This window comes from Eutrema salsugineum, unplaced genomic scaffold (genome assembly GCF_000478725.1).
Source record: "Eutrema salsugineum unplaced genomic scaffold, Eutsalg1_0 scaffold_3, whole genome shotgun sequence".
Lineage (NCBI taxonomy): Eukaryota > Viridiplantae > Streptophyta > Magnoliopsida > Brassicales > Brassicaceae > Eutrema > Eutrema salsugineum.
The window spans coordinates 13724898-13735343 of NW_006256756.1; the positions used below are offsets into that span (position 1 = coordinate 13724898).

The 10446-nt window shown below is 45.8% G+C and overlaps 2 protein-coding genes across 2 annotated transcripts; both read left to right on the forward strand.

Annotated features, from left to right (window-relative positions):
• The first annotated feature begins 1184 nt into the window (after nt 1-1184).
• LOC112085454 lies at nt 1185-1892 on the forward strand. Its single transcript, XM_024154667.1, has one exon. The coding sequence runs from the start codon at nt 1185-1187 to the stop codon at nt 1890-1892; it is 708 nt and encodes a 235-aa protein (XP_024010435.1).
• A 2068-nt stretch (nt 1893-3960) lies between these two features.
• Nucleotides 3961-5607, forward strand: LOC112085455. Its single transcript, XM_024154669.1, has 3 exons — nt 3961-4554; nt 4617-5372; nt 5434-5607. Exons 1-3 carry the CDS (start codon nt 3961-3963, stop codon nt 5605-5607), a joined length of 1524 nt encoding a protein of 507 aa, XP_024010437.1.
• Nucleotides 5608-10446: the final 4839 nt, after the last annotated feature.

Consider the following 10446-nt stretch of genomic DNA (forward strand, 5'->3'; position numbering starts at 1 on the left):
ACAAGACAGGGGATTGATAACCTCTATAAAGAGCCTTGAAAACTCTTAGTTATCATTAACCAGAATCCACCACCTGCACCGCGTGGTAAAGCTATGATCGTTCCTAATCAGAAGAATGTTCTAGAAGATAGGAATGTGAGGGAACCTGCACCTGCAGCTGATCGTGGAAGAACTCTTGGATATTACAACAGGCCTGAGCAGTTCTATGCAAATTGATCTGCGATTCGCACCCCTGCATTTCAAAAAAACGATTTTGAGCTGAAATTTGTGTACTACACGCTTGTGGGTCAGCATCCCTTTCATGGTCACTCTCATGAACACCCTATGGATCACATCGAGAGGTTTGAGGACTTGGTCACAAGCATCAAATTCAATGGAGTGTCCAATGATTTCCTCCTCTGCAAGCTGTTCCCTTATTCTCTTGCTAGAGAAGCAGCTAACTGGTTGAAGCAGTTGGAGCCAGGATCACTCACTACTTGGGAGGAAACCAGGAACGCCTTCCTGCAAAGCTTCTTCGATGATGCTAGGTCTGAGGAATTGAGAACAAAAATCTCGAGATTCTCTCAAGGACCTACTGAGGCGTTCAAGGCTTCTTGGGTGCGATTCCAATCGTACCAGCGAGACTGCCCTCATCATGGCTTCAGCGATGTGCAGCTGTTAGGTATTTTCTTCAGGGGTATTGATTAGAGGTATCAGATGGCTCTTGATGCAGCAAGCAATAGAAACTTCAACACCAGATACCCAGACGAAGCCGTTACGTGCATCGAAAACTTGGCATCTAGCGATAGTACCAAGAATGCTGATTATGAGCGGAAGAAGCAAGTTGGGAACGTGGATGGATCGCAGATTGCTGAGGTGAAGGCTAAGCTTGACTCTAAGCATAGCCTTCTAGTGGGTAAGTAGTCTGTCAGATTCGCACAGGAAGTGGAGAGTTTCGAACCTGAGGATGAAGCTGAGGAGGAAGATGTCAACTTTGTCAGTGGATCAGGATTTCAAGGTCAGAGGTTTGGTAATCAGCAAGGTAACCGAAGCTACAGTGGAAACAATCAGAGGAGCACCTTCAACAGTAATCAGAACTTTTCTGGTTACGCGCCTAAGCCTCAATACCAGAAGCCTTATTCCAACAACAGTTTTTCCAGAAACTACAGCACTCCTTCAGCTCAACCTCAAACTCCGACAATGAGATGAAGTCTATGCTGGAACAAATTCTGGAGGGTCAGCAGAAGCTCACCGTGGACTTCAATGGAAAGATGGATGCTCTCTACCTTGATCTGAATGGGAAAATCAAGGCTTTGAACACCCATGTCAAGCAGCTCGATACGCAGGTTGCTCAAACAGCAAGGTCTGTGAAACGACAAGAAGGTTTTCTTCATGGGAAGACTGACACCAATCCAAGGCATCACTGCAGTGCCATCACGATGAGGAGTGGTAAAAATTTGAGTTCTGAGCCCAAAAAGACGCCACCTGCAGCTGAGGTCGTGGATTTGGAAGAGCCTGAAGAAGTTCATGAAATTGCATTGCCGGTGTCGAGCGACACCACAACCAGTGTCGCGCGTCACCAATCACAGAGCGACGCTGATATTGCTCCAAGTCCGAATTCTGCTGAGGAAAAGGTCTACAAACCTAAGGTTCTTTACCCAAGGAGCCCTAGGAAGTCCAAGCAAGAACTAGATGTTGCAAGGTGCAAAGCTTTGATGGAAAAGCTTGTGATTGAGATACCTTTGGTTGATGCTGTGAAAATCACTCCTGTTATCAGGCGTTATGTGAAGCGAATGGTGACCAATAATCTCAGCCATGAACAAGGAGTGATGATGATTTCTGAGCAAGTCAGTGCTGTGATTCAGAACCAAATTCCAGAGAAGCTGACTGATCCAGGAAGCTTTGTCCTGTAATTATCCATCTTCACGGAGAGATTCAAGAGATCGCTGTGTGATCTGGGTTCAAGTGTCAACCTCATGCCATATTCAGTCGCTGTCAATCTCGGCATGACCGACTTCAAGCCAACAAGGATATCGCTTATCCTGGCTGATCGATCGACAAGGATACGTGAAGGAGTGTTGGAAGATGTTCCAATCAAGATTGGAGACTGCATGATACCGACTGACTTTGTGGTTCTGGAGTATGGAGAGGAGCCTAAGCATCCTCTTATCCTAGGGAGACATTTTCTAGCTACAGCAGGTGCTATCATCGATGTCAGGAAGGGCAGGATCGCTCTGAATGTTGGAGATCTGGTGATGAACTTCGATATGGATAAGCTGATGAAGAAGCCTACAATCGATGGTCAAACCTTCTATGTGGACACACTCACGGAATTCGCAGAGAAGATCTTCCATGAGAGGCGACCCACAGACCCACTAGAGAGAGCTTTGACCACATCTGCAACCGAAGCTAAGCACTTGGACGAAATTTCAGCATCTTACTTGAAGATGTTGGATTCCAGCGAGCATGTAATGCAGTTCGCAGCGCAGATAGATCAACTTGTGCCTCCTGAAAAGGCCAGGCAATTCTCCGACTGGAGTGAGGAGAAGGTGCCCAAGATCGAGTTCAAACAGCTCCCTGCAGGACTAAGGTATGCATTTTTAGGATCTAATTCCACTTATCCAGTTATTATCAATTCTTCTTTGAATAATGCAGAGGTTACCTTACTGTTGAGCAAGCTGCGCAAGAATCGCAAAGCTTTTGGCTATTCTCTTGATGATATTTCAGGTATCTCACCAGATCTGTGCATGCATCGAATTCACCAGGAGGATGAGTCGAAGTCATCGATCGAACACCAGCGCAAGTTAAACCCTAATTTGAAATACGTGGTCAAGAAGGAGATCATGAAGCTGTTGGAAACTGGGATCATCTATCAATTTTCAGATAGTGATTGGGTCATTCCCGTGCACGTGGTTCCTAATAAAGGAGGAGTTACAGTTGTGAAGAATGACAAAGATGAGCTGATCCCAACGCGCACAGTGACTGGACATAGGATGTGTATCGATTACAGGAAGCTGAATGCAGCAACCAGGAAGGATCACTTTCCACTGCCCTTCATTGATCAGGTGTTGGAGAGACTTGCAAACCATCCCTATTACTGCTTCCTCGATGGGTACTCAGGATTTTTCCAGATTCCCATCCACCCAGATGATCAAGAGAAGACCACCTTTACATGTCCATACGGCACTTTCGCGTATCGCAGAATGTCCTTTGGACTTTGTAATGCTCCTGCGACTTTTCAGCGATGTATGATGTCCATCTGCACTGACATGATTGAGGATTTCATGAAGGTCTTTATGGATGATTTCTCAGTTTACGGATCATCTTTTAAAGACTGTCTGGACAATCTCTGCAAGGTGTTAGCTCGATGTGAAGAGAAGCACTTGGTCCTTAATTGGGAAAACTGCCACTTTATGGTCAGAGATGGGATTGTTCTTGGGCACAAAGTTTCTGAAGCTGGTATCAAAGTAGATCGTGCGAAGATTGACGTCATGATGAGTTTCCAACCACCTGATTCTGTGAAATCTGTTAGAAGCTTTCTGGGTCATGCAGGGTTTTATCGTCGCTTTATCAAGGACTTCAGCAAGATTGCACGTCCTCTTACTGCTCTGCTATGCAAGGATGTCAAGTTTGAGTTTACAGACGAATGCCTTGCCGCGTTTGAACAGATCAAACAAGCTCTGATAAGCTCCCCTATTGTGCAGCCCCCTGACTGGAATTTGCCTTTTGAGGTGATGTGTGATGCCAGTGATTTTGCTGTTGGTGCTGTTCTTGGACAGAAGAATGACAAGAAGCTTCATGCAGTCTACTATGCCAGTCGAACTCTGGATGATGCTCAAAGAAACTATGCTACTACTTAGAAGGAGCTGTTGGCTGTGGTCTTTGCTTTTGAGAAATTTCGACCCTAGCTTGTGGGATCGAAGGTTATTGTGCACACAAATCATTCTACACTCAAATACTTGATGCAGAAGAAGGATGCAAATGCAAGGTTACTGCGATGGGTTTTACTTCTTCAGGAGTTCGATATTGACGTCAGAGACAAGAAGGGTGTTGAGAATGGTGTTGCAGACCATCTCTCATGCATGGGTTGAAGAGGCCATACCCATAGATGATTTTCTGCCAGAGGAGAATGTATACTATGTGGAAACTGGGTTTCAGAGCAGATTTGACGAAGAATTGCAGGCCTTTCGAATTGGAGAAACGTTAGTGTCGAGCGACACCACCACTAGTGTCGCGCAACACCTTGCGCAGCAAAACACAGAGATTTCTAAAATTCGAAGCAGACTTCCTGAGATCAGTTCAGCTGCTGTATCAGCCACCCAACATACTTGGTATGCTGATATTGCCAATTATCTTGCTGCAGAGGCTGAGCCTGAGAACTTTAAGGGCTACGCGAAGAAGAAGTTCCTGATAGAGCTGAAGAGATATCACTGGGATGAGCCATATTTGTACAAGCACTGTTCTGATGGGATTTACAGAAGATGCATTGCAGAGTCAGAAGTTCCAGAGGTGCTGTTTCATTGTCATGGATCTGAATACATTGGACACTTTGCAACCTTCAAAACAGTGTCTAAGGTTCTTCAAGCAGGATTTTGTGGCCTACAATGTTTCGCGATGTGTATGCCTTTATCTCGCAGTGTGATGCTTCTCAGAGGAGAGGGAAGATCAGCAAGCGACATGAGATGCCACAGAATTTCATCCTTGAGGTTGAAGTATTCAATTGCTGGGGTATCGATTTCATGGGTTCTTTTCGCTTTTCTTATGGGAATAAGTACATCCTGGTTGCTGTTGATTATGTTTCTAAGTGGGTCGAAGCCATTGCCAGTCCCACCAACAATTCTTCAGTGGTTCTTAAGATGTTCAAGATCATCATCTTCCCTCGATTTGGAGTACCTCGAATTGTTATAAGTGATGGTGGTTCTCACTTTATTAACAAGGTTTTCGAAAAACTCTTGAGGAAACATGGAGTTCATCATCGAGTTGCAACTCTTTATCACCCTCAGACGAGTGGACAGGTTGAAGTCTCGAATCGACAGATTAAGGAGATCTTGGAGAAGACAGTGGGTAAAACTCGGAAGGACTGGGCTGCGAAGTTGGACGATGCACTCGGAGCATACAGGACATCTTTCAAAACGCCTCTAGGCACCACGCCTTTCCACCTGCTCTATGGAAAACCCTGTCACCTTCCAGTGGAGATCGAACACAAGGCAGCTTGGGCGATAAAGATGATGAATTTCGATATCAAGCCTGCTGCAGAAAGGAGACTGATACAGCTAAATGAGTTGGACGAAATCAGGCATCATGCCTATGAGAACTCGAAGCTGTACAAGGAGAGGACCAAGGCGTATCACGATTCGAAAATCCTCTCCAGGCAATTCCAACCGAATGACCAGGTACTTATGTATAACTCTCATTTACAATTGTTTCCTGGTAAATTGCGTTCTCGTTGGTCAGGTCCTTTTATATTCAAGGAGGTTCGACCCTATGGTGCCATCGTCCTCCTCACACCAGATGGACGATGGCAGTAGGGAGTTCACAGTGAATGGACAAAGGGTGAAAAACTATTGGGCCAAAGCTGCGATTCCAGATGGACACATTGTTCCTCTGGATGGTGCACCTCCTGCCTAAATCACCATCAAGTCAAGCTAATGACTTTAAACGAGCGATTCGTGGAAGGCAATCCACTGGTACGTCTGTATATAAGTCTTTTTGTTTCAGCTAATTTTTGTTTTTGATTTTCGTGTTTTAGGTGAAACATAGACTGGTGTCGAGCGACACCAACTTCGGTGTCGCCTGTCACTTGTCTCCGTTTCGAAAAAAAAAATTAGGAATTAGCTAAACCGGAAATCCAGAACCGGAGTGGAATCGGGAGTCGGATCGGGCACGAGGAGATTTGGTTCACGATATGCAAGTGTCGCGCGACACCACCACCGGTGTCGCTCGTCACTAACAAACAGATGCCTCCATGCAAACGACAATGCAGGAACACCGCCTCCAGCTTGCACTCCACAGACGCAGTGGCATTCAACCTTGGCGATCACGTCGAAGCTTTGGTCGGTGACTTGTGGAAACGCGCGATCATCAATGCGGTACTCGCCGGATCTCGCTACTTGGTCTAATTCCATGACTCCCAGGACCTGCAAGCGTTCACATCCTCCCATCTTCGACGTGCTATCAAATCCCCTTGTCAATGTAGCACAAAGAGGTTTATCAATCCAAATGTGGTGTTAGACACTAAGCTATATGTTCAAGTTCTTAATTCAAGCAAACAAGAATAGGTTTTGATTAATCTAGAGACAACTATAAACATAAACAGGTTTAAAGACAAATGACAATGACAAATGATGTGAATATGATATGATGGAGGCATGAGATTCTAGACATGATAGTTGGTTAGGGTGCCTTGGTGTTAAACTAGAAATGCTAATGACAATGATGAGACATGATTCAAATGATTAAGAACTCTAATCTAGGTTAATCCTCTCATGAAGGAATTAACCCCTATACTAATCCATTTTCAAACCAAATTCCCATTTGTGAAACATGAATCAATATGCATTAACAAACAGCTCTTAATGATCATTCAAGCATTTAACAAATCATTCCCATGATGAAAAATTACTTAAACCTCTAACACAACTCTTTCAGGAATTTCATCAAACACTTTTGGTGCATGAAATTCCCAGAATCTAGATCTCAAGTGATTATCAAGGATCTAGCATAGAGAACAGCTGTTTAGAGAGATGAATCAATGAATCTAGCCCTAAGCACTCCTAATCTAACACTTTAGCACCCTAACCTACACATCTAGAACCTCATTAAGGTGACTACTCACTAATCATACTAATCTCTCTTAAACCTTTGCAAGTTGAGTAGATTAGCATGATTAATGATGAGAAATGGAGATGGAGATGATAGATTCAAAAGAAAACAGCTTTAAACACCCAGATCTCTTTAAACTCTCTTGATTAAACACTCAAATAAAGATATTTCTCTTCTTAATGGAGTCTTTTCACCAAAGAGGCAAGAGACAAAGGGAATAAAACTTAGTCCCCCCCCCAAAAAACCCTAAAAAGTATTTATACTTCCTTAAAAACGAACCGGGTCAGCCCGGAACAAACCGGGTCCTGACCCGGCTTTAATGGATAAAGTGGGAGTTACTGCGGGTCGGTCCAGTATGTCCCAGGTCGCACACCTAAGTCGCAGTAGATGAAGACTTGTCTTGTGAAGCCTGAATCGCCCTGTCTTAGCCGCACGCCTAAGTAGGAGTGTTTTGCGAGTGTTGCTGCGGCTTGGTCTCCTTCCTCTCCGACTCGCAGGGCTAAGGCGGTTTCTGGGGAATGTACAAACTGTGCGGGTTGGTCTCTATTGCACCCAGGTCGCAGGCTCAAGTCGGAGTGATTTGCGAGTGATCGTGCGGCATAGTTCCAGGCGCGGCTAACTCGCATGCCTAAGTCGCACGATTGTGGACTTAGCATTTCTCTTGCTCTTGAGCTTCAGACCTCTTCCAGTGATAGTTTACCCGCACATATCAACTCGCAGCATCAGCATTCAGGCGTTCATCTTCAGGCCTGCGGGTTAACCAAGTCGCAAGACCATCTCGCAGCATCCAGAGCAGCTTAGACCACTTCGCATTCCGGAGAGTGTAACTCCTATGAGACTTGTCCGAATTGAATGATTTCGGTTGCTGAAGACAGAGGACTCATTTATCTCCAACTTTGGTGAAGGAAACTTCGGTGCTTGGGAAGTGTAAGGCTTCCTGGAGAGCACATCTTTGCAGTGCATGTACGCGACCAGAGAGAGGCGTCTAGACATGTGTCCATTCCGGAGAGTGTATCTTTCTGCTCATAGATCCGAATTGAATGCTCTTGGACGTTCTGGAAAGAAGACTCAAATGTCTCTGGTTCTCATGAAGGACCCGGAAACTAAATCGGCCTGGAAGTGCACCGTCCTTCGCATCCTTTAGGACTGATCTGTTCGGTCCGGAATACCTGCGAGACTGGGGTTCCTTCCGACAAGCTTATCTCTCTGCTCACGCGTCCGAATTCCACGATTCCACTTGCTAAGAGACCGTGATGCAATGCTCTCCAACTTCTATGCAGCACCCGCCGTCTGAATCGGACCGGAAGGCTCCCCGGACAGGCGATTTCTGAGACACGTTCATACCCGGAGATTTTGGCCGATACACTTCATTCGCGGTACATGAAAATGGCCGGTAAAGCTTCCCGCGGTACATGGAAATGGCCGGTAAAACCTTCCTGGCCAGCGAGAATGGCCGATAATCTCCCAGGACCCAATTTTTCCACTTTTTCAAGCTTTGCTCACCATTCCACCTCCTTGATTCATCTTTTCAGCTCCACATTCACCTGATAGACACTCAAAACATGCAATAGACTGATTGGGACCTAATGCATCTCCTAAGTTCTAAAACAAACCCTAAGGACCTAAAATGCATGAAATAAAACATGATTTGGAATGATTTATGCAACCTAAATGATGCAAATTATGAACATATCACACCACCACGCGCTCGCTCCGCCTCACAACCGCCATCACCTCCTGCTGCACCTGACTCACCTGCTGAGAGGATTCGGCCTCCTTGGCCTAAAAGAGAAAAGGTGTGCATCGCTTCTAGGCGAGTTTGGGACGACTCTCCCAAGAGGGTGTCTGAGAGTGTTGAATGCCTCCATAGGCCGTTTTCTGATGATTGGGATGCTTATGACACTCTTTTCTACAATGCTTGGCTGAACGTCGAGATGGTCCCTACCCGATTTCTGGACATTCTTGATATGCGGCATTTGGGTTTGGATTCTGAGCTTCTGCGTTTGTTGGCTAAGCTTGGATTGGGGACTATGGCTACCAGATCTTTTGATCTGTTCCCTGACCTTGCTCGTCAGTTCTTGGCCTCTGTTCGCATTTACTACACCAACGAACACGACTCACACGCACAGGAAGGCACTCTGATTTTCATGATCCGTGGAGTTCATTACAGTCTTCCCTTTCGTGACCTGTGTGCTATATATGGGTTTCGAAAGAACCTCCCGAGAGTTAGCCTTCCTACTCAGACGATCGATGTGCAGGCATTCTGGTCCCATTTTGGGAATGGCCGCTATGATTCAAAGACCACGTCCCAGACGGATGTGCGACACCCTGTTCTGCGATGCCTTCTCTGCATCCTAGGCAACACCATTCAGTGAAAGTCAGTTCTAGGTAAGATGCGTCTTTCCGAGCTGGCTCTTCTTTATGTTGCCATAGGTGATCTTATAGAGGCTGAGCACTTCTGGAGTTTCGCCCATGCCACTAATATCAACTTCGGAGCTGGTTTTGCGCATTACTTGGTTTCCTTGCAAGCCAAGCCCTTTTCTAGAGTAGGTACAACGTAGAGGACTGAATCTGTGGGCAGCTTATTGACCCTTATCTTCCACCACTTCGAGATCAGCACGGAGAACATCAACATCATCACGACTCGACGTGCTACTGACCTGGCTCACCTGCGCAATGCTTCTTGGATCAACCACAACCTTCAGTTGTCCTTTCGCACTGCAGCTGGTTCTTTCCGGATTCAGCTCCCTGATCGTGCACATATTGACATAGGCACAGACCGCGCTGCACTACGTTTTGAGCCTGAGAGTAGAGCCCTGATCACAGTTTCTCGCGGATCCTCTTCCAGAACTCGTGCTTCCACTTCCGAGGATGATCAGGTACCTCGCTCAGCAGGCATTTCTCCCCCTCTCCCTGATCTTACCACTGCACCAGAGATCCCCATGGAGGCTGCTGCTTTCCAGCGGTATGTTGTTCAGAGTCTTCAGAACATCTGGAGTGCCATCGCTACTCTCTCTCGCTGTGGCTGTGTTCGCACTTCTCGTCCACGCTCCCGTTCGCCCACTCACTCTGGTGATGATGCTGCTATCACCGATGAGGACTAGTTCCTTGGTCGTTATGGTTCTGTTTTCTTTTCTTTTCTTTTGTTTCTCCTTTATTTTTTATTATCTTTGTTTGAGTCTGTTGTGTCAGCTACATTTGTTGTGAAACTTTGCCGGATTTATGCACTTATGGGTTGTCTTGTTTCTTCTAACTTGTCTCTGCGTGATCTGACAGTGCTAACCTAGATGATTCCCTATCCTGTTTGATGGACTCATGTGTTTCTGATCTCGAGGATTTCTCTCTGCATTGTAGTGTCGCGCGACACCATCATTGGTATCGCTCGTCACCACCCATGCACTTTCGACCTAAGCTTGGTTTCACCTGATTCTGAGCTGTGTGTTGGTCGATATTGACTCGATAATAAGACACTCTAACCATTGAATTTGTCCTCTTTGATTCCTTTCTTTGTCACCAACTTCGGACTAGATAACAGTAGGGACATTGCTGTTCAAGTCTGGGGAAGGTAGTCGCTGACATTGTGTTTGTTTTTCTTAAGAGTCAGTTGTGTCAAAACATTTTTGAGTCAAAACCTGTTGGAGATTA

What these genes read in the sequence shown, in the direction of transcription:
- LOC112085455 (XM_024154669.1), top strand. Translation starts at nt 3,961, where the DNA reads ATGCAAGGTTACTGCGATGGGTTTTACTTCTTCAGGAGTTCGATATTG. An exon ending in CCTTCAAAACAGTGTCTAAG is followed by an intron (nt 4,555 to 4,616) that starts GTTCTTCAAGCA and finishes TTTATCTCGCAG; the next exon opens with TGTGATGCTTCTCAGAGGAG. An exon ending in AATTCCAACCGAATGACCAG is followed by an intron (nt 5,373 to 5,433) that starts GTACTTATGTAT and finishes CTCGTTGGTCAG; the next exon opens with GTCCTTTTATATTCAAGGAG.
- LOC112085454 (XM_024154667.1), top strand. Translation starts at nt 1,185, where the DNA reads ATGAAGTCTATGCTGGAACAAATTCTGGAGGGTCAGCAGAAGCTCACC.